Source organism: Staurois parvus, unplaced genomic scaffold (genome assembly GCF_062004578.1).
Source record: "Staurois parvus isolate SC_StPar_1 unplaced genomic scaffold, SC_StPar_1.0 ptg000475l, whole genome shotgun sequence".
NCBI lineage: Eukaryota > Metazoa > Chordata > Amphibia > Anura > Ranidae > Staurois > Staurois parvus.
Genome location: NW_028318271.1, coordinates 3,166,572 through 3,191,072, shown reverse-complemented (window position 1 = coordinate 3,191,072; position 24,501 = coordinate 3,166,572). Strand labels below are relative to the sequence as shown.

General features: G+C 42.9%; 1 protein-coding gene across 2 annotated transcripts in view; it reads right to left on the bottom strand.

Annotated features, from left to right (window-relative positions):
* C1QTNF3 (C1q and TNF related 3) overlaps nucleotides 1-24,501 on the bottom strand; it is a 118,864-nt gene that overhangs the window by 42,043 nt on the left and 52,320 nt on the right. For both annotated transcript variants that reach the window (XM_089689449.1, XM_089689448.1), the window contains exons 4-5: nucleotides 21,101-21,230; nucleotides 18,299-18,398 (exon numbers count right to left, since the gene is read on the bottom strand). In XM_089689449.1, coding sequence (XP_089545575.1) covers nucleotides 18,299-18,398; nucleotides 21,101-21,230 — 230 coding nt within the window. The remainder of the gene's footprint in view (nucleotides 1-18,298; nucleotides 18,399-21,100; nucleotides 21,231-24,501) is intronic.

Genomic DNA, 24,501 nt, shown 5'->3' with positions numbered 1-24,501 from the left:
GTAGTCAGTTGGTCTCTGCCTTTGTGCGCCAACGTCCATCCTCAGACACTGTGGGCCCTGTGCGCTCGCGTTCCGCTGGCATGGCAGCAGGGGAGGGGTGGGGTGGTAGGAGCAGTGGCAGCTCCACCAGCAGCGGCTGCCTCAGTCTGCAGTCGATGATGAGTAGCTTTCTTCACCAGCGCAGTGAGGAAACTACTAACCAGCCGCAGCAGCAGCAGCAGCATCAGGTGGACCTGGAGCAGGAGCTCAAACAACAGGCTTGGGCCTACTTGGACAGCACCCTGCCAACCGAGGTAGACAATCCCCTTGACTACTGGGCAACGAAACTTGACCTTTGGCCCCAACTAGCTGAATTTGCCCTTGAAAGGCTGTCATGCCCGGCCAGTAGCGTGGCATCGGAGCGCGTGTTTAGTGCGGCAGGAGGTATTGTAACTCCGCGGAGGACACGACTGTCCACCCAAAGTGTGGAGAGACTCACGTTTGTGAAAATGAATCAGGCGTGGATTAGTCTGGATTTCAAACCACCAGTTCCTGACACAACTGACTAAATCCGCCATGAATCATGCCTCAAACATGTGCCACTTTCAGGTCTCCTCACACTGCTGGTGTGTTTAATTTTTTGACATAGGGTGCTGGCAGATTACGGGCCTCCTATAGCTGCTGCCAGGCCCCTAATCTGCCATAGGCCCCTATATACCGCCTCCTCATGCTGCTGCTAGGTCCAGAGTCTCTCATGGGTCCCTGTACGGCCTCCCATTGCTGCTGTCTCCATCGCCACACTCTGCTGCCATGTGCCACTTTCAGGTCTCTTCACACTGCTGGTGTGTTAAATTTTTTGACATAGGGTGCAGGCAGATTACGGGCCTCACATAGCTGCTGCCAGGCCCCTAATCTGCCATGGGCCCCTATATACCGCCTCCTCATGCTGCTGCCAAGTCTAGAGTCTCTCATGGGTCCCTGTACGGCCTCCCATTGCTGCTGTCTCCATCGCCACACTCTGCTGCCATGTGCCACTTTCAGGTCTCTTCACACTGCTGGTGTGTTTAATTTTTTGACATAGGGTGCAGGCAGATTACGGGCCTCACATAGCTGCTGCCAGGCCCCTAATCTGCCATGGGCCCCTATATACCGCCTCCTCATGCTGCTGCCAAGTCTAGAGTCTCTCATGGGTCCCTGTACGGCCTCCCATTGCTGCTGTCTCCATCGCCACACTCTGCTGCCATGTGCCACTTTCAGGTCTCTTCACACTGCTGGTGTGTTTAATTTTTTGACATAGGGTGCAGGCAGATTACGGGCCTCACATAGCTGCTGCCAGGCCCCTAATCTGCCATGGGCCCCTATATACCGCCTCCTCATGCTGCTGCCAAGTCTAGAGTCTGTCATGGGTCCCTGTACGGCCTCCCATTGCTGCTGTCTCCATCGCCACACTCTGCTGCCATGTGCCACTTTCAGGTCTCTTCACACTGCTGGTGTGTTTAATTTTTTGACATAGGGTGCAGGCAGATTACGGGCCTCACATAGCTGCTGCCAGGCCCCTAATCTGCCATGGGCCCCTATATACCGCCTCCTCATGCTGCTGCCAAGTCTAGAGTCTCTCATGGGTCCCTGTACGGCCTCCCATTGCTGCTGTCTCCATCGCCACACTCTGCTGCCATGTGCCACTTTCAGGTCTCTTCACACTGCTGGTGTGTTTAATTTTTTGACATAGGGTGCAGGCAGATTACGGGCCTCACATAGCTGCTGCCAGGCCCCTAATCTGCCATGGGCCCCTATATACCGCCTCCTCATGCTGCTGCCAAGTCTAGAGTCTCTCATGGGTCCCTGTACGGCCTCCCATTGCTGCTGTCTCCATCGCCACACTCTGCTGCCATGTGCCACTTTCAGGTCTCTTCACACTGCTGGTGTGTTTAATTTTTTGACATAGGGTGCTGCAAGATAACGGGCCTCACATAGCTGCTGCCAGGCCCCTAATCTGCCATGGGCCCCTATATACCGCCTCCTCATGCTGCTGCCAAGTCCAGAGTCTCTCATGGGTCCCTGTACGGCCTCCCATTGCTGCTGTCTCCATCGCCACACTCTGCTGCCATGTGCCACTTTCAGGTCTCTTCACACTGCTGGTGTGTTTAATTTTTTGACATAGGGTGCAGGCAGATTACGGGCCTCACATAGCTGCTGCCAGGCCCCTAATCTGCCATGGGCCCCTATATACCGCCTCCTCATGCTGCTGCCAAGTCTAGAGTCTCTCATGGGTCCCTGTACGGCCTCCCATTGCTGCTGTCTCCATCGCCACACTCTGCTGCCATGTGCCACTTTCAGGTCTCTTCACACTGCTGGTGTGTTTAATTTTTTGACATAGGGTGCAGGCAGATTACGGGCCTCACATAGCTGCTGCCAGGCCCCTAATCTGCCATGGGCCCCTATATACCGCCTCCTCATGCTGCTGCCAAGTCTAGAGTCTCTCATGGGTCCCTGTACGGCCTCCCATTGCTGCTGTCTCCATCGCCACACTCTGCTGCCATGTGCCACTTTCAGGTCTCTTCACACTGCTGGTGTGTTTAATTTTTTGACATAGGGTGCAGGCAGATTACGGGCCTCACATAGCTGCTGCCAGGCCCCTAATCTGCCATGGGCCCCTATATACCGCCTCCTCATGCTGCTGCCAAGTCTAGAGTCTCTCATGGGTCCCTGTACGGCCTCCCATTGCTGCTGTCTCCATCGCCACACTCTGCTGCCATGTGCCACTTTCAGGTCTCTTCACACTGCTGGTGTGTTTAATTTTTTGACTTAGGGTGCAGGCAGATTACGGGCCTCACATAGCTGCTGCCAGGCCCCTAATCTGCCATGGGCCCCTATATACCGCCTCCTCATGCTGCTGCCAAGTCTAGAGTCTGTCATGGGTCCCTGTACGGCCTCCCATTGCTGCTGTCTCCATCGCCACACTCTGCTGCCATGTGCCACTTTCAGGTCTCTTCACACTGCTGGTGTGTTTAATTTTTTGACATAGGGTGCAGGCAGATTACGGGCCTCACATAGCTGCTGCCAGGCCCCTAATCTGCCATGGGCCCCTATATACCGCCTCCTCATGCTGCTGCCAAGTCCAGAGTCTCTCATGGGTCCCTGTACGGCCTCCCATTGCTGCTGTCTCCATCGCCACACTCTGCTGCCATGTGCCACTTTCAGGTCTCTTCACACTGCTGGTGTGTTTAATTTTTTGACATAGGGTGCAGGCAGATTACGGGCCTCACATAGCTGCTGCCAGGCCCCTAATCTGCCATGGGCCCCTATATACCACCTCCTCATGCTGCTGCCAAGTCTAGAGTCTCTCATGGGTCCCTGTACGGCCTCCCATTGCTGCTGTCTCCATCGCCACACTCTGCTGCCATGTGCCACTTTCAGGTCTCTTCACACTGCTGGTGTGTTTAATTTTTTGACATAGGGTGCAGGCAGATTACGGGCCTCACATAGCTGCTGCCAGGCCCCTAATCTGCCATGGGCCCCTATATACCGCCTCCTCATGCTGCTGCCAAGTCTAGAGTCTCTCATGGGTCCCTGTACGGCCTCCCATTGCTGCTGTCTCCATCGCCACACTCTGCTGCCATGTGCCACTTTCAGGTCTCTTCACACTGCTGGTGTGTTAAATTTTTTGACATAGGGTGCAGGCAGATTACGGGCCTCACATAGCTGCTGCCAGGCCCCTAATCTGCCATGGGCCCCTATATACCGCCTCCTCATGCTGCTGCCAAGTCCAGAGTCTCTCATGGGTCCCTGTACGGCCTCCCATTGCTGCTGTCTCCATCGCCACACTCTGCTGCCATGTGCCACTTTCAGGTCTCTTCACACTGCTGGTGTGTTAAATTTTTTGACATAGGGTGCAGGCAGATTACGGGCCTCACATAGCTGCTGCCAGGCCCCTAATCTGCCATGGGCCCCTATATACCGCCTCCTCATGCTGCTGCCAAGTCCAGAGTCTCTCATGGGTCCCTGTACGGCCTCCCATTGCTGCTGTCTCCATCGCCACACTCTGCTGCCATGTGCCACTTTCAGGTCTCTTCACACTGCTGGTGTGTTAAATTTTTTGACATAGGGTGCAGGCAGATTACGGGCCTCACATAGCTGCTGCCAGGCCCCTAATCTGCCATGGGCCCCTATATACCGCCTCCTCATGCTGCTGCCAAGTCCAGAGTCTCTCATGGGTCCCTGTACCGCCTCCCATTGCTGCTGTCTCCATCGCCACACTCTGCTGCCATGTGCCACTTTCAGGTCTCTTCACACTGCTGGTGTGTTTAATTTTTTGACATAGGGTGCAGGCAGATTACGGGCCTCACATAGCTGCTGCCAGACATGTAATCTGCCATGGGCCCCCGTACCGACTCCTCATGCTGTGACGTTGCAACAAGGTGTAATTCAACCCTACATATGTTAGACCGCCTTTACGAACAGCTAAAGGCCATCACAGATTTCCTGATGTTAAAAGCGGATAAAGGTACTCCCTGTGTAACTTAGATGTCAGCCATTGTCAGCTCATGTGTGACACCTGCGCTTGCTCAGGCCCTTTGAGGAGGCCACGCTATTCGTGAGTCGGCAGGACTATGGGATGAATGAGGTCAAATCGGCCATGGGCCCCCGTACCGCCTGTTCACGCTGATGCTGGTCCCACAGTGTGACCTGGGTCCCTGTACGGCCTCCCATTGCTTCCACTCTGCCATGTACCTCTTTGAAATCTCCTCACACTCCTGCGGTTGTCCATTTTGTCATAGGTTGCTGGCAGATTAGCGGCCTTCCATAGGTGCCGCCAGGCCCCATATCGACCATGGGCCCCCGTACCTCCTGGTCACGCTGCTGCTGAGCCCACAGTGTGACCTGGGTCCCTGTACGGCCTCCCATTGCTTCCACTCTGCCATGTGCCACTTTGAAATCTCCTCACACTCCTGCGGTTGTCCATTTTGTCATAGGTTGCTGGCAGATTACAGGCCTTCCATAGGTGCCACCAAGCCCCATATCGGCCATGGGCCCCCGTACCGCCTGGTCACGCTGCTGCTGGGCCCACAGTGTGACCTGGGTCCCTGTACCGCCTCCCATTGCTCCCACTCTGCCATGTGCCACTTTCAGGTCTCCTCACGCTCCTGCTGGTTTCCATTTTGTCATAGGTTGCTGTATGGCCTCCCATTGCTGCTGCCTCCACCGCCACACTGTGGCTCCAAACACTGGTTTTGGCCCCGTGACTGGCCAAAGGAGTGAAGTGTGCAGTGATTCTAAGATCGACGGCACTCATCTGCATGTCATACTGACAGACAGTATTATTTCTCTTCCCCAGCAGACTCCAAGGGCATTTAAATTAAAGGTACAGTGTTCTGCACTAATATTAAGTCTCTCTGAAGCCTAGAAACACCCTTTTTTAAGTTAAATTCACAGCGAATTTATTCGACTCGAATCGAATATTGTCCACGAATTCGCCGAATCAGTCGAATCGAATTTTTCATTTCTTCGCTCATCTCTAGTTATAATGTCCCACCATGTGTTAATCTTTTTCTCCATCATATGTCCTGCTCGTCTAAATACATTATGAATATTTACATCATTTTTATCATCAGCCTGAAAAATGGCTTCAATATCTATATTTCTATCTTCCAAATAAGTAAATACTTCCATATTGTCTCCAGCAAGTTTGGTATGTATTAAAGAGTCTTAATTAATTGAAAAAACCTTGCGAGCCAAGTAATAAATATCTATTGTTGGATCGCAAACTTTTTAACACATAACTACCAATGTGAATAAGCGTGAAATAAAGATATATAGTATTGCGCTCACAACCTTCCAATCTATATATATAGACAAATGAAAAAGTGTATACAATATACATAAATAACTAAATGAGTGAATATAAAAATCAACTCACATAAACGGAATAGTGAAAAATACTAAAAGTAAAATAATAAAATAATATTATATGATAATAATGTCCCACAAAAAAACATATAAGTGACTTTGTGCTGAAAAATCTTCTATATCTTTAAATAGGTGACTGCTTGTGCCTCCTCCCTCAAGTGAAGATGTGCGCTCACCTCATAGATAGCCTGCAATTAGGCTATTAAAGCTTGCGGTTCACCTCCTTGGAACCTACTTGTTTAGGAACTGATGTTGATAAGATAACCATTAAATGCGACATGTGCTGTAGAAAAGTATCCTCTCACTGGGTGCCACTCAGCTGTCTTCTTATTTCCATGTGATTCTCCATAAACAAGAAAATTCTGACATGGTGCTTTATCGTTTTAAAAGCTTTTAATGTGAAGCTGACAGGTGGCTCTCACATAAATCATATAGTGGTAGTACAGCTGATTCAGACCTCCGCTGGCTGTTGGAGCTGTGCGTTCGTGATCCGATGACCGGACCGACTCCCTCCGAGTGACGTGAACAGTCCCACCCCTACGCGTTACGCCACTAGTCACGTGGCTTCATCAGGGGGATATAATTGGTCAATCACTCGTGAGCTGTCGGCTTATAAAGCTCGGCTCCGCCATTTTGTTGGCTATCTAGTGGGGGCAGCCATTTTCCTATAGACATGTGGTGAATTGTAAATATCACTGTAGACACTATGTCCATCCCGGAGGAGTACTTAACGCCACTACTCCGCAGCCAGCTCAAGGACTAAGAATCGATTACTTTATAAAATAACTCATATGACAGATAGATATATAGAGAATACAAAATATTACCATATATATATAACAAATTAATATTAAAAAACTCATTAGTTTAATCTGGGCTGACCAAACCAATGAATATGAAATATCCCATATCATATATTTAATACAGAACAAAAAAATTTCATCAAATATAAAAATATGAATTAAATCAATGTTACAAAAACATTGATAATCAATATAAATAAAATAGCGAGTGTGATAAATTGAATAAGAAAATTAAAAATAAAAATAAAAATAAATATATAAATAAAATAATAAATCAACTTTAATCACAAATGTATAAAAAATCTAAAATATATATAGATTGGAGAGTGTGCCCAAGCCGATACCAGGCAGTTTGCATGTACAGAACCGCGAACAGCCATGAAGGCAGATTGACAGACCCAACTATCATAAATCCCCTAATCACAAACCACAGGGATATCCCCCACCGTATAATCAAATGTATAATGTTCCAGTCCACAACAGTTATTCACCATTAGAACATCAACAACAGGATAATTCAACCCCTAATCCTTTTTTAGGATGGGACTACAATCCCACACAAAATATAGAAAGATCAGAAAGAGGGGAAAAAGAGGAGGAAGAAAAAGGAAACAAGAAAAGGAGAAGAGATCCTTAGGGGAAGGTATATACAATTTAAGTGGTATCCCATTAAATAGTGAAGAGATTAAAACATTGGATAGAGGCCTTAAGTTCGCGCCTACCAACAAATTGAATAAATTTGAAACGTATATTAGTGTACAAAAATTCATAAGAAAATTAAATTTAAAAAAATATTTTTTACAGAATCCTATTGATACTAATCATCAGGACATAGGGAACATACAACATAGTACTTTGAAAAATAAATCAGTATTCAACCCTAAAAATCAAGATAATTTACACATAAATAATTTTAAGAAAATGGTGATGGGAGATATAGAGGAACTTAAAATAAAAACGTTCAAAGGTAAAGCCGATATAAAGAAAGGAATTAAATCTTTGCAAGATAAAAACAATATAGTAGTGCGTCCAGCGGACAAAGGGGGGGGAATAGTGTTACTATCGAAAGATTCTTATGAGAAATCCATGAGCAATATGTTGGGAGATACTGATACATATTGCAAATTGATTAACAATCCCACTAAATTTTATAAAACAGAATTAAGTAAATTAATATTGTATGGTAAACAAAGAAAGATTTTGGATGACAAGGAAGCAAATTACTTAATACCCTCAGTTAGCAAGATACCAGTTTTGTATTCTATACCAAAAATACATAAAAGTTTAGAAGATCCTCCCATGAGACCTATAATTAATGGTATAGATGGGTTATTATCTAGAATTGGACAGTATATTGATCAATTTCTTCAACCCCTGGTAGAGAAAACAAGGGCGTATATAAAAGATACCACACATGTGATTAATATTTTGCAGACAGTGGAAAAGAATAATAACTTTATTTTAAGCACAGCAGACGTCTCTTCACTTTATACTATAATTGACCATGCAGGAGCAATGGAGGCAGCAACATGGGCCCTGAATAAATATTCTACTCTTTCTAAGAAACAAATTAAATTTTTGGTCAAATGTATCAGATTTTGCCTCAGTCATAACTTCTTTTGGTACAAGGGCGAATACTATTTGCAGATAAGGGGAGTTGCCATGGGCGCCCGTTTTGCACCCAGTATTGCCAATCTGTATATGGCTAAGTGGGAGGAAGAAGCAGTCTTTTCTAATGTTGATAGTAATATAGTACTATATGGCAGATTTATCGATGACATCCTATTATTGTGGAAAGGTGATATATTATCACTGACCAATTATTATCAGAATCTGAACACGAATGTTAAAAATATAGTATTGAGTTGGAACATCAATAAAGAAATAATACATTACTTAGATCTTACTCTAATGAATACAGATAAGGGTATTATAACAAAAAACTATTTCAAAAAAACTGATCGCAATTCATATATCCCAGTTAATAGCTGCCATTACAGACCATGGATCAAAAATGTACCAAGGGGCCAATTTTATAGGTTACGACGCAACTGCACTAATATTGAAGATTACAAAACACAAAGTCAAATACTCGTCCAAAGGTTTGTAGATAAGGGTTACAAAAAAGAAATGATAATGGATGAAAGAAGTAAAATAGAACTCATAGATAGAACTTCATTATTAGAGGGGAATAAGAAATTCAGAACCAAAGATCAAGAATTATCTATAATATTACCATACAATAGACAATATAGAGATGTTCAGAAAATTATTAACAAACACTGGAATATACTCCAACTTGATAAAACCTTGAAAGATGTAGTTAAAAAACAACCCAGGTTTGTTTATAAAAGAGCACCGAATATCCGTGACCGAATAGTTAAAAATGTGTTAGAACCCCCCCAAACTTTGAAAACCACTTTGAGTTTCTTTACTGGAATCGGATTTTATAAATGTGGACGTTGTTACAGTTGCAGGAAAACACATGCAAATCCAAAACATAGAGAGTTCTTCATCAATCCAAGGAATGGTAAACAATATAAAATAGAACAATTTATGTCCTGTGTTAGTACAGGAGTAGTATATGCTTTAAAATGTCCCTGCAATTACTTGTATATAGGCCGCACAAAGAGAAGCTTGAAAGAGCGCATGCAAGAACACATACATAACATAGAGATAGGATTCAAATACCATCACTTATCAGTACACTTCAAAACGCACCATAATCAGGATGCAAACAAAGTTGAATTCTGGGGTATCACTAAACATTTTTCACATTGGAGAGGAGATAACTTAGTGCGTGAAATAAGTAAAAAAGAGTCATTTTGGATTTATGAGTTGGGTAGTCTAGCACCAGGAGGATTAAATAAAGATTTTGATTTATCATGTTTCATTAGTGATATGTAGATTGGGTACTGTGACCCGTATCCATTCAGGGTGCATGTGCGGACGTGAACATGCATGACGATACTATGGGGCTAGACTCTCACGCACCCACAGTTATGAGCGCCCCATTGGTGTCAATCTGCCTTCATGGCTGTTCGCGGTTCTGTACATGCAAACTGCCTGGTATCGGCTTGGGCACACTCTCCAATCTATATATATTTTAGATTTTTTATACATTTGTGATTAAAGTTGATTTATTATTTTATTTATATATTTATTTTTATTTTTATTTTTAATTTTCTTATTCAATTTATCACACTCGCTATTTTATTTATATTGATTATCAATGTTTTTGTAACATTGATTTAATTAATATTTTTATATTTGATGAAATTTTTTTGTTCTGTATTAAATATATGATATGGGATATTTCATATTCATTGGTTTGGTCAGCCCAGATTAAACTAATGAGTTTTTTAATATTAATTTGTTATATATATATGGTAATATTTTGTATTCTCTATATATCTATCTGTCATATGAGTTATTTTATAAAGTAATCGATTCTTAGTCCTTGAGCTGGCTGCGGAGTAGTGGCGTTAAGTACTCCTCCGGGATGGGCATAGTGTCTACAGTGATATTTACAATTCACCACATGTCTATAGGAAAATGGCTGCCCCCACTAGATAGCCAACAAAATGGCGGAGCCGAGCTTTATAAGCCGACAGCTCACGAGTGATTGACCAATTATATCCCCCTGATGAAGCCACGTGACTAGTGGCGTAACGCGTAGGGGTGGGACTGTTCACGTCACTCGGAGGGAGTCGGTCCGGTCATCGGATCACGAACGCACAGCTCCAACAGCCAGCGGAGGTCTGAATCAGCTGTACTACCACTATATGATTTATGTGAGAGCCACCTGTCAGCTTCACATTAAAAGCTTTTAAAACGATAAAGCACCATGTCAGAATTTTCTTGTTTATGGAGAATCACATGGAAATAAGAAGACAGCTGAGTGGCACCCAGTGAGAGGATACTTTTCTACAGCACATGTCGCATTTAATGGTTATCTTATCAACATCAGTTCCTAAACAAGTAGGTTCCAAGGAGGTGAACCGCAAGCTTTAATAGCCTAATTGCAGGCTATCTATGAGGTGAGCGCACATCTTCACTTGAGGGAGGAGGCACAAGCAGTCACCTATTTAAAGATATAGAAGATTTTTCAGCACAAAGTCACTTATATGTTTTTTTGTGGGACATTATTATCATATAATATTATTTTATTATTTTACTTTTAGTATTTTTCACTATTCCGTTTATGTGAGTTGATTTTTATATTCACTCATTTAGTTATTTATGTATATTGTATACACTTTTTCATTTGTCTATATATATAGATTGGAAGGTTGTGAGCGCAATACTATATATCTTTATTTCACGCTTATTCACATTGGTAGTTACAGTTGCAAGAAAAAGTATGTGAACCCCTTGGGATTACGTGGAGTTTTGCATGAATTGGGCATAAAATGTGCTCTGAACGTCATCTAAGTCACAACAATAGAAGAACACAGTCTGCTGAACATAATACTACACAAACATTAGATGTTGCCATGGTTTAATTGCACATAACATGTAAACATTCACAGTGCAGGGAGGAAAAAGTATGTGAACCTTTGATTTAATAACTGATTGACCCTCCTTTGGCAGGAATAACCTCAACCAAACGTTTCCTGTAGTTGCAGATCAGACCTGCACAACAATCTGGAGTAATTTTGGACCACTCCTCTTCACAAAACTGTTTCAGTGTAGAAATATTCTTGGGATGTCTGGTGTGAATCGCTCTCTTAAGGTCATGCCACAGCATTTCAATCGGGTTGAGGTCAGGACTCTGACTGGGCCACTCCAGAAGGCGTATTCTGTGCTGTGGCAGCCATTGTTTTGAAGAATTACTTGTATGCTTTGGGTCATTGTCCTGTTGCATCACCCATCCTCTGCGGAGCTTCAGTTGGCGGACAGATAGTCGTACGTTTTCCTGCAAAATGTCTTGATAAACTCTGGAATTCATTTTCCCATCAATGACAACAATCCGTCCAGGACCTGAGGCAGCAAAGCAGCCCCAAACCATGATGCTCCCTCCGCCATGTTTTACAGTGGGGATGAGGTTTTGATGTTGGTGTGCTGTGCCTTTTTTTCTCCTCACATAGTGTTGTGTGTTCTTCCCAAACAACTCAATCTTGGTTTCATCTGTCCACAGTATATTTTGCCAGTAGTGCTGTGGAACATCCAGGTGCTCTTTTGCAAACTTCAAACGTGCTACAATATTCTTTTTGGACAGCAATGGCTTCCTCCGTGGTGTCCTCCCATGTACTCCATTCTTGTTTAATGGTTTCCTTATTGTAGATATGTCAACAAAAATGTTAGCATGTGCCAGAGATTTCTGTAGGTCTTTAGCTGACACTCTGGTATTCTTCTTTACCTCATGCAGCATTCTGCGCTGTGCTCTTGCAGTCATTTTTACAGGACAACCATGCCTAGGGGGGGTAGCAACAGTGCTAAACTTTCTCCATTTGTAGACAGTCTGTTTTACCGTGGACACATGAACATCAAGGCTTTTGGAGATACTTTTGTAACCCTTTCCAGCTTCATGCAAGTCAACAATTCTTGATCATAGGTCTTCTGAGAGCTCTTTTCTGCGAGGCATGGTTCACATCAGAGAGTGCTTCTTGAAACCAGTAAACCCAAAACAGGTGTGTGTTTTTTAAGGGCAGGACAGCTGTCAGCAACACATCCAATATCATCACACTGATTGGAGTCAAGGTTGGCTCACTCCTGGCTCCAATTAGCTCTGGGAGAAGTCATTAAGCTAGGGACTCACATACTTTTTCCTCCCTGCACTGTGAATGTTTACATGTTATGTGCAATTAAACCATGGGAACATCTAATGTTTGTGTAGTATTATGTTCAGCAGACTGTGTTCTTCTATTGTTGTGACTTAGATGACGTTCAGAGCACATTTTATGCCCAATTCATGCAAAACTCCACGTAATCCCAAGGGGTTCACATACTTTTTCTTGCAACTGTATGTGTTAAAAAGTTTGCGATCCAACAATAGATATTTATTACTTGGCTCGCAAGGTTTTTTCAATTAATTAAGAGCATTGACCTAAACCCGAGGTTTTAGAGTATCAGGACATTTTTTTGATCAGGGACACGTTTTAAAAAGCTGTATACTGTATGTGGAAGACATGCAGTCCAGCATGAGGCTGGACCATGATACAACACTCATATTTGATATATGTGGAGAGAATAATGCATGTAACATGCACTGTATAGGCAGTCCTACAGTTTTAGTGAAGTGGGCTCATTTCTCCATACTGTCTGGACTTACAGATGGAGACTATTATATAGGGCGTATAAGACCTTTACATAAGACCGTGCTCCATTGTTGCAGAAAAAAAGCAATTTATGACCATTAAACCTAATGATAGATCCTAAGCCAAGGAATCTGCTTTATTTTATTCAATGCTAAAATATAAGCTTTGTGCTGTGTGAAAATAAAATACACCAAAGTAAACCATGTATAATAATTATTATATACTATATATCTCAATGAAATAGTTGCAAAAAGCATTCATTATGCATTACAGAATTTCATTGTAACTTTACTCTTAATTTTCACGAGTTTTCTCATATATTTATAATTAAAAGGAAGAAGAATAGGCAGATTGTCATTGCTGAGCTCTACTGAAAATATCTCTTGCCTGGCTCTCATTCTAATTTAACTGATTTTAATACTTTTTCAGGGATTGCCCCAAAACAAACATGCAGATCAGGATGTCAGACTTCACTTGCTTCTTATTTATTCTTGGTCTTTGATTTAGAAAGCTCCAAAGTCAGAGACACTCACAACAAGTTTTTTTTTTCTTTGTTATTTTTTGGAGGAGATTTGCAATGGCAGCCTACATGTGTAGAGTATGTTGTGGTGAGCGTCACTGGAAAACAATGGGGCATGTCCTATTTTGTCTGGTTTGCATTGCATTGGCTGCTTATTAAATTTAAATGGTCGGCCTTAAAGAGACCCTATCACCAGATCTAACATTTCTATCCCCCTTCATCCCCCTTTCGGCCCTCAATCACTTTCTTCTGGTGAAGCTCTCATTAATCAGGGGCAAGTAGACTTCATTCTGCAAGCAACTGAATTCTGTTTATCACATAATTATTATAGCTTTCATAACAAGTTGGTCTCCGTCAGGACCAACAACACCACCATCAGTCCCACCCCGCAAGCCAGAGTACTAGGTGTCATCCTAGATTTCAATCTGTTCTTCCAGCCCCAGGTCCATTCGCTGACAAACTCATGTAGACTTCACCTCTGCAACATCTCCAAAATACATCTGTTCCTAACCCCGGAAACCACCAAGCAACTCATTCACTCCCTCATTATATCTCGCCTCGACTACTGTAACTCCCTCCTCATCGGCTTACCTCACCGCAGGCTATCCCCGCTTCAGTCTATCTTAAATGCTGCGGCCAGACTCATCCACCTTACTAACCGCTCCGTATCCGCCACTCCTCTCTGCCAATCCCTCCACTGGCTTCCGATTGCCCAACGGATAAAATTCAAAATGCTAACGTTGACGTATAAAGCTGTTCATAATACTGCCCCAAAATACATCACCGATCTGGTATCCAAATACCACCCAAAATGTACTCTCCGCTCCTCACAGGACCTCCTACTCTCTAGTCCCTGGTCTCCTCCTCCCATGCCCGTCTCCAGGACTTCTCCAGGGCTTCCCCCATCCTCTGGAACTCCCTACCCCAATCCATCAGACTATCACCTACTCTCCTCACCTTTAAGCGCACTCTGAAAACCTATCTCTTCAGGGAAGCCTACCCCACCCTCAGCTAATTACTGAACTCCTCCACTCTTCCTACCACTCCATCCCCCACAGCTATTTCCTCCTGTACCACTATCCCCTCCCTTCTAGATTGTAAGCTCCAAGGAGCATGGCCCTCGAACCCCTCGTGTATTGAATCATATTGTTACTGTACTGTCTCATGTACTGTCTCCCATTATTATGTACAGCACTGAGCAAACTGTTGGCGCTATATAAATCCTGTATAATAATAATATTAGAGCGCTGCATTGTCTATTTATTTTGTGTTTACATCTGCAAGGCTTCCAATGCATACAACAGACAAGGCCACTAGAAATGCAGTGCAAGTAGCAGTAAAAGGGTCTACCTTATGCCCGTGTTTACAATGGCAATGACGCCTGAGGATGAATTAGAACCACACATGTGCAGGGGCGGGCTGACCATTTGGAAACTCGGGCACTTCCCGAGGGCCCGAGGTCAGTAGGGGGCCCCATGAGATGCCCCTGGTACCTTTTTCATAGGCTTTTTTGAGTTTGGGCAAGGACACAGGGGCTCCATGATCCCCTGTTGCCCGGGGGCCCCATGAGTTGTCAGTCCGCCCCTGCACATGTGTACACAGTTCTCTGACTCCTAGGGATGCTGCTGTCTGATCTAGGGTGGTGCCTAGCAATGGTCGTCAGCCTTTTTATTGCGTACCATAATGAGGACTTTGCAACTACATTGCAACTACTACAAAGTTCTTAACATAGATCTGCATATTATCCTAGATGCAAATACTGTTTATTGTATGAAGGAGTTGGGGGACAGGGTCTTCTTGATGCAACATGAGTTAACATGTACCACAATATGTGTTCATTAACATTCCACAAAGCAGTGTTAAATTATGAATGGGTCCTTAATACCTTGTCTACCAACGTATGTTTATAAAGGTTCTGGTAGTCAAGGGGTTAAAACAAGTTCACTGCACTTATTTCAGCTGACAATCAGCTTACAAGTAGAAGTGATAACTATTACTGGACTCGAAAGGTGCATTTCCTCACCCCCCACCAGTGCAGCCAGGGGTTGGCTCCCAAGCTCTTCCATCCCTCTGGGAAGAGTAAAATGCCTCAGAAACTAATGAACTCTGAAAGCGACAAGGATTTGGCCACTTCTGGGTCAAAGCTGTTATTCCCTGGCTACTGTAGCTGTGTAAGCAGCTAATTAACCACACTCTGTGCTTGACTATTTGCAGCGGAAGACAGGAGAGAAATTAGGGGTTTAATAGACTGCTGATGCCTCCATAAATAGGACCTGTCACCTGCCAATGTTATCACATATAGGGCTTGTAATCCCACTTGTGATAACAATAAATTTAAATGAAACAAAATGAAATCATTAAAAAGAAAAAAAATAGGGGAGGCTGCAGTGTATTTGTTACTCCCGTCTATAAGGTGCAATAAGAGGATATTCTTCCCTGTGCTACAACCCTCAGAAGCAAACCTTCTGCTGGTCTTGAATACAATCCACTTTGGATTGACTAAGGGAAAGGCCAGAGGTAGGGACCCCATCAAAGAAGACCTACTTGTCTCAGACAACCCAATAGCACGCAATCACCAGGATCTTGTGGAACTCACAAGGCCAAGGAACAGCTGTTCCCATTCAGGTTTCTCCATGTGCCTTCTAGTGAGGACCTACAAACAGGATCTCTCAAGTGAAACTTGGGGTGTTTATGATAACCTTAGGTGTAGGCCCCCCAGCTCTGCCACAGCTTGGACATTGATGAATAGCAACTGGACTTAGTAAAACATTTCCTTAAAGGATGGGGGGAGGGTAGCCACCCCCACCCATTCCAGTGGAATCCCTTCTACAGGAAGACCCAGCTACTTTGGAGTTCACACTCTTTATCAGCCTCTCCAACCTCCTACTAGGCCACCCCTCCCAAAGATTGCTGGTACTCAATAAATATTAAACTACATATTTGACCCTCCCCTCTGTGTGTTCCAGAAGCTACCAGAATTCGGGGGGGGGCAGTCAAACCTGCAGCATGTGAAACCAAGAGCAGCCTAAAGAAATCAAACACTGCTCCAATGAATACAAAGGAGTCACATTAAAAAAAACAAAATTTACCCAACATCCTATGCAGGAGGGTGCTGCAGAACTCTCCAAGAAAGCGAGTGGTAATGAGAGCTTTCATATGTTTCAATATCCCCTTCAGTGGCCTTGGGCATCCTTATCTCTTCCATAACTTTTCACTGGGCTCTTAAATCAGAAGCCAGCATCTTTATAGGCAGCCTTAGACAAAAAGGCTTACATCTGTGACAAAAGGTAGGTTTTAGTGCTGTTCTTGCTGAGAAAACACGGGACCTGAAGGGTAAACTGATCTAAATGGTTCTGTATGCACAAGAACTTAATGAAATATATGTGTCCCTGTTTGATTCTAGGCACAGTGCTTGTCACACCCAAACAGGCATGGTCATGACAAAGTCTGAATATCGCTTGTTATAATTAGGCTCAGTATATAACTGGAGTGAAATGACAAGTAGGGAAGGAGTGAAAACATACGAGGCATTATCAAAAAGTTTCAAGACTAGTTCAGTTTACAAGAAAGTACTTTATTTATCTACGTTTACACACTATCACCTTCAAAATAGTCCCCCTGCACAGCAATACAGCACTCCCAGCTTTCCTGCCACTTCTGGAATGTGTCCTGGAAGTCTTCTTTTCGAAGCGTATCAAATAGACCTTTGAGGTGGTTCTTCATCTCTGAGAAGAGGGTAAAGTCTACAGGAGCCAAATCTAGTGAGTAAGGTGGGTGTGGAAGTGAGAGCATTGCAGCCTGGGGACGAACTTAGCAGCAACACGGTGCATGTTTAAATCACACATGAGGGTTGCCTGGACTGTTCTGTATGACACACGGACAATGCCAACAATGATGATGATTGTTCTCAGACAATCATCGTGCACAGTTGCTGAATGGTTTTGACATTTCGATATTTTCGGGGGTTGAGCTTGTTGAAGGTCTTCCTTATCTCTCGTCGTATTTCAATGATGTTCTTTCACTCTTGAAGCACGCATGGCACTCAAAACACCTCGAACGACTTATTGCAGCATCACCATAAACTTAACGAATTATATCAAACATCTCTGTAACAGATTTGCCCAGTTTCACGCAGAGTTTCACGTTTGCCCTTTGTTCCAACTTGCTGTCCATGATGAAATAGCAGATGTGGTAATGCACGTAGTCAGAATAGCATAGCTCCCAATGTACACAGGACGATGTCTTTTGACACACTGACTTATGAAGGTTGATGCTCGCTGTGACTGTGCATGTGGCCATGTGCTGCCATCTGTTGGCGTGTTACAAAACTAGTCTTGAAACTTTTTGATACCACCCTGTATGGCTTGAGATTAAGCGCAACCAACTGGGCCATTCATGGTAGGAACAGATTTCTATAGGCTAGAAAGTGTACCATGCAAAGCACATCATAATGTCTTATTGACTGGTGGGCATTGTGAAAGTTGTATGTTCCTGAAGGACATGGGTCATTGTGACACACTGTTTCACAAGTTTCATCATGAGCTTTTTTTGTCAGCACATGATAACGCAGAATTTTTAAGCACATTTGTGCTGGAAGACTGCATATGCTGAGATAACAGGCCTTAACAGTGAGCATGTAGCTACAGTATATAATGGCCAGTATGTTTCAATGACTGTGAGTCCCGCTTTGATCAACATCTGAAAGGGGAAGCATTGCCACTCAGTGCCAACAGTCCAACTTAGGTCCTAGTGCCTACTCATAAACCTTTTTTCTGTAGAGTAGGAATCGGGACTTTACTGGCTTTAATGCAAAGGTCCAGAAAACTCACCTGTACATGCTAACTATTGTGTTTCCATTATGCATGAGGTAGACATAGACATCTTCCACCTCTTCATGCTTCAGCATACTAAAAGTAAAGAAGTATGCTCCTGTAAAAAAACAAAAACATTTGCCATATTAGATCTTGCAACTGTTACTGGGGTTTGCAGAACTACTTGGCTAATATCATCTGTCTGTATGATAAGCTATCCAGGCCACAATAGTTTGGGTTAATCACTTGACCCCTTCATGACCAGGCCATTTTATGCTTTTCAGCACTATGCTACTTTAAAGTGTTACCAAACCCAGAACCCTGCATTCACTATATATATTCTCCCACATTACACACAATATGGAAATGCAATTATTTTAGTGAATATAAACTGCTATAATACCTTTTTTCATCAGTATTTAGAGCAGTCTTGTGACTTCTATCAGTGTCCAGCAGGCTGCAGGACTCCTGACCCTCTGTCTGGACAGTGCCGAATGGCCCTGTGCTGATCACATGCACTCTCCCAAGAAAAAAAAAACTCTCGAGCAATACATACCAAACTGAGCATGTGAGGCTTGCCACCAAGGCTCTTTTCTATCAGCAGATGGATGGGGGCAGTAGAAGAAGGGGAGAATCAGAGAAGACATGATCAAACATCCTTTTTACACAATGCGGAGTATTAACCCTTTAAGTTCCACAGTGAGTATAACAAGCATGCTTTACTGCATATACAGACTGATTTTACTGTTGTGGGTTTAGTAACACTTTAACAGGTAACTGCTCGTACAACACTGTACCCAAATTACATTTCTATCATTTTTTCACACAAATAGAACTTTCTTTTGATAGTATTTAATCACCACCAGGTTTTAAATTTAAAAAGTCTACAATATAAAGTATAAGCTAAAAAATTATCATTTTTACTTTCTATTATAAAACATATTCAATAAAATAAACTTTCTTCATAAATTTAAGCCAAAATGTTACAAGTTACATGTCTTTGGTTAAAAAAATCCTTAAAAGTGTATATTATTTAGTCTGTGTGAAAGTCATAGAGTCTACAAACTATGGTATATGTATATTTGAAAATTGATCAATCCTGATGTACTGTACTGATGGCCTATCTCATTTACTGAGGCCCTAAAATGCCAGGACACTACATATACCACCCAAATGACCCCATTGTGGAAATTATACAGTCTGAGGTATTTAGTAAGAGGCATGGCGAGTTTTTTGAAATTTACATTTTTTGTCACTTTTTTTTAAAAATGAAGAAATTAAATAAAATTTGGGTTTTTTTCCCAAATTTTGTTTTACACACTATCACCAGTGCAGTACAGGATCATAATATGACTGGTGTGGCAGTGATCAGGAATATTGATAGTATGTAAAAAAAAAAAAAAAGTCATGTATGAATTTGCTTTCTCATCTGCTTTACACTTACAGTGAATATGTTTATTTAGTCTAGACTAGGTTACAGACATGGTTGTCTCCATTTGTATTTAATAGCTGTAATACAATATTGTCAGATTTTTCCACCTTTCCGCTGCCTGCCACGGGCTCTGTCTGGTGGTGTTTTGGTTCTGCTGCCCCTGTGTCTGCCCCAAGGCTATTATGGATACTCCATGACTCACCACACTGATGGGAGCACATTCATATGGATTTTCTTTTGAAATGTATATTTCTACTTTTATGTACTATATTCATATTTTGTGATTATTTATTACAGCAATGCTTTTTTAGATGAAGTCAAGCTCTTATGTCATATTTGAGTCCTGAAGAATACCTGGCACAACGCATTGACCTTTGATCTTGACAACCGGAAGTCTACAATCAATCTTGTTGTATTGTGTATGGCAATTGTTAACTTTCATATTGAGTACTTCCAGTATTGTATAGCAGGGCACCTATTCTTAGCCCTGCCTAGCCATTGAACTGTCTTAGGGCAATCTTTTTCTCTTTTTAATGGTTATGTTTTATCCTTTTTTAATGTGACTTATAAAACCGATCATATTTTACATATATATGTTGTCTCCCATGTTGAGCCAATAAAGTCTGGCGTTTTTAAGGCTGGACTTAAATTTTTCAGTTTGCTTTATAAACTACAGTTTTTTGGATGTGGTAGGTGGATGGTCATCTAAAAAATCTTTGTATTCTGTAGAGTTAACAGTACCCTTCAATGGAAACAACTAAACCTTTACCATATGGCCATATTTTTGGCCACATGGTGTATTCTCCCATAAAGTGTATTCAATACTTTGTATCACTGACCTCAAATTAATATACAGATAAGAGTTCTGACATTTCTGATCTTTGATATTCATATTTAGTCCAGTTCAGTGACTCAAAATGTATTAAATCCAGTAGATCAACATAACTGACATGCAGTTGGCATTCTCAAGTTCAAAATGGAAGCCCTACATTTTTTGCAGGACACATTTCCGTTAAAGATGAAATTCAGGAAGATATTAATCAATAATTTGGTAAGCATTGTGGTTATTTCCCTTCACTCCCTGCTCCATGAACTCAACAGGAAGTTTGAAGTAATCTCCAACAGTGGATAATGTCCATGGAATGGGTGTGATGGAAGATCCTCCCTTGCCTCTTGATATGGGGACAACTCTAAAATTTTGAATTTCCCCTCTTCCTCAGTGCCAGTGGTCACAAGAACAAATAGAGGGGGGAATCTCCTTAATGGGAACACAAACGCCAATACAAACCTCACAGTGGTCGAAACAAAAAATGTCTTTCCTAGAGAAACTCTTCGATTGCTTACCTGATGTACAGTTTTACGTTCAAAGTTCTTCTTTAATAACATACCTGTTACAGGAGCTGTAAATCTTCCAGTCATGACATCAAAAAAGTTTCCAATATTAGTTTCAACACTGCTGAAAATGATTCCACTATTAATGTTGCTGAAGTGAGTTGCCATTGAAGCCATAAAAGCTACCTGCAGAAAGAGAATTCATTGTTAAGAGAGGTTTAGCCCCTACCATGTACCAAATTCAAAATCCTCTACGTATTTTCCCTTTACATTTATCTGTACATGTATTTATAATAGAAGAAGAAAACAAAGCTTGCATTTTCTTGGAGGTGGAAGCTTAAGATATGCTGGTCCATCCAGGTCTTACCTGCTATCCATATCCTTACCACAGGTGGCCATGGCATGGGTATTTCCAAGAATGGACTTATATGGACGTATTACTACTTAGATTCATTAGATTGTACTTATTACTGTTTTCAGCAACCGAGTTGGTTCCAATCTGCAGGGTCAGTTCACCCAAAAGCAATATTTTAGTTAGATGGAGTCTGGTGGGTTCAGACCCTGGTACTGAAGTCTGTTTGCCACAATGGGGTTTATTTACTAAAGCTGGAGAATGAAAAACCAGGCTTACTTCTCCACAAAAACCAATCAGCTTCTAACCTCAGCCTGTTCAATTAGGCTTTGGCAATAAAACCTGGAAGCTGACTAGTTTCTATGCAGACGTGAGCCTGATTTTGCACTCTCAAGCTTTAGCAAATAAACCCCAAAGTTTCCTGCTCCTCTTATTGCAAACTCCAAAATACAAGCTAGAAAAGAAAAAAAAGTGCTAGGAATTCAGTGATGGTATGGCACCAGTAGAGTACCAATAGATTATTACATAGAAGGGTCTCATGTAATTTACATGACATAACTTTGGTAACTTTGGTAATGTTTGCAAGTTGTTTTTGTGATACAGTTGTATCCAGAGTCTTCTCTTAAATAAGAAGCAGTATAGTTAGACTAAGTTCCATATACACTATATACTGTATACATATATATAATATTAGCAGTGGTAAACCGTACAAGAGACAGGGACGCCCAGGAACCATCCAAGTGGCTTTGTTCTGCAAACAAACAGCTCAGTGCAGGCATTTTACAGAAAGTCCATAACATAAAACAGAAAACATGCTCACCGGACCCACTAACTAAACTCAGATCAGTTTCTGGTAACTGGATGCCCCCTAATAGGATACCCAAAACAAACAGGTGGCACTTGTACCTGTTCTATCAGCACTCCTTTTCTCCCAGCAGCAGGCTCTCACAGCAGTGAGAGGGAGAAAGTCCTGAGCATCACATCAACTCACATATATAAAGACCTGAGGACAGCTGAGACTATGATCCCTTGCTCCCGGGGCTGTCCAGCTGCAGTGCATTCCTTCAGCTGTTTTAGTGCATCTGGGAGGAACATTGGGTCTCACCCTGTTGCAGGCAGTCTGTCAAAGTCTATGGCAGGCTGTGGTTGAATGGGGCTGAAAACTGTACAAGTGGTACAAGTGTTTAAGGCCCTATGCATTCAGGGATGAAAGTCCAGAACAGGGGCGGACTGACCATTTGGAAACTCGGGCACTGCCTGAGGGCCCGGGGTCAGTAGGGGGCCCCATGAGATGCCCCTTTTACCTTTTTCATAGGCTTTTTTGATTTTGAGCAAGGACACAGGGGCCCCATGATCCCCTATTGCCCGAGGGCCCCATGAGTTGTCAGTCCGCCTCTGGTCCAGAATGCAGATCTTCAACTTTCTGAACCCTCGTTACTGAATGCATAGGTCCCATAACAACCGTACACCCTGAGGTCCTTCACCATGCCAACTAAATGTATCCAAATTTAGTTAATTGAATTAATTTAGTGCATACTGTGTTCCTTCTGGCCTTGCTGTAGGTATTTTTTCATCACCCCCACAAGAAGCTTTTTATTCTCGGAATGTAGCATTACATAATTAACCTAATCATAATGCTAATTGCATCCAATTAGTGAACTTATGTACATCAAAGCTCTATTTTTCTTTTTTTAAGAGGACAGAAATATATTAAACATTCCACTGGTTCATTTTTTTCATCATTGTCTCCACTAATAGACATACTGAAGAAGCAGATTTGGGAATGTGGCTCTTTTCATCTTCAGTTAGCTGGAAGCTGGCTTTGAATTGCACCCTCTCTGCCTCCAGTCATACTATAGGACTTCTGCTTCCTAAAGCAACATTAATTATATCTTTTTATCACTGCATCTAACAGAAACATGTGATAAGCATATATAATTCCCCCACGCAAAATTCAATAACAAATTCAAAAGAACAATGGTAAGGACCTCTGTCAGGGTTTATTGATGTTCCGATTAATGTTCACTTCAAGCACTTCCCTACTCTTCTAAAAACAGTGTTCTAACTACTGCCTGTGTCCCTTTTGAAGATTTCTTCTTACTTTCTGTATAGGTGTCATGTTGTCACCACACCAGGAAATGACAGTGTCCACTGAGAGTAGCAAAAACAGAGAGAGGTGTTAACCCACTCCCACTCTGTCCAAAACAGCATTCAATCATCAGGGAGTGCATGGTCTGATATACTTACCTAGGAACTTGCTAGATCTCACCCAGAGATGCCAGGATTTTGCATATGTCACCAATTCAATACTAGCCTGGCTGATATCTCCAGCTTGTTGATTGACATATGGGCAGGGCATAAGTCACCCTAGTGGGGACACTAAGGCGCTGCACTCACTAATGCCTGTAATACAGACAGGAGCTGCAGTCATGTGAAATCAACATTAAGGTGGTATCCCAGACATAGAAGCAAGCAGGCAGCTCTTTTGCAAGCTCTTAAATCTTTTGTAATCTGTGGCCACACTTTTCACACTGATGACACTAATGCACTTCGGACGCAACTTCTTCTGATCTCCTAGTACTGTGCCCTCATGCCCCCCTGTACCCCTTCCCTCCTGACCCTCCAGTATTGTGCCCTGGTGCCCCCTGTACTTTTCCCTCCTGTCCCTCAAGCACGGTGCCATGGTGCCTCCCATTACTTTTCCCTCCTGACCCCCCAGCACGGTGCCATGGTGCCCCCCAATACTTTTCCCTCCTGACCCTCCAATATTGTTCCCTGGTGTACTTTGCGCTCCTTATCCCCTAGTACTGTGTCCTTGTGCCCCCCCTGTACTTTTCCCTCCTGACCCCCCAGCACAGTGCCATGGTGCCCCCCAATACTTTTCCCTCCTGACCCTCCAATATTGTTCCCTGGTGTACTTTGCGCTCCTTATCCCCTAGTACTGTGTCCTTGTGCCCCCCCTGTACTTTTCCCTCCTGACCCCCTAGTATTGTTCCCTGGTGCCCCCTTGTACTTTTACCTCCTGAATCCCAGTACTGTGCCCTGGCGCCTCCCTATACTTTTCCCTCCTGAACCCACAGTTTAGTGCCCTGGTACCCCCCTGTA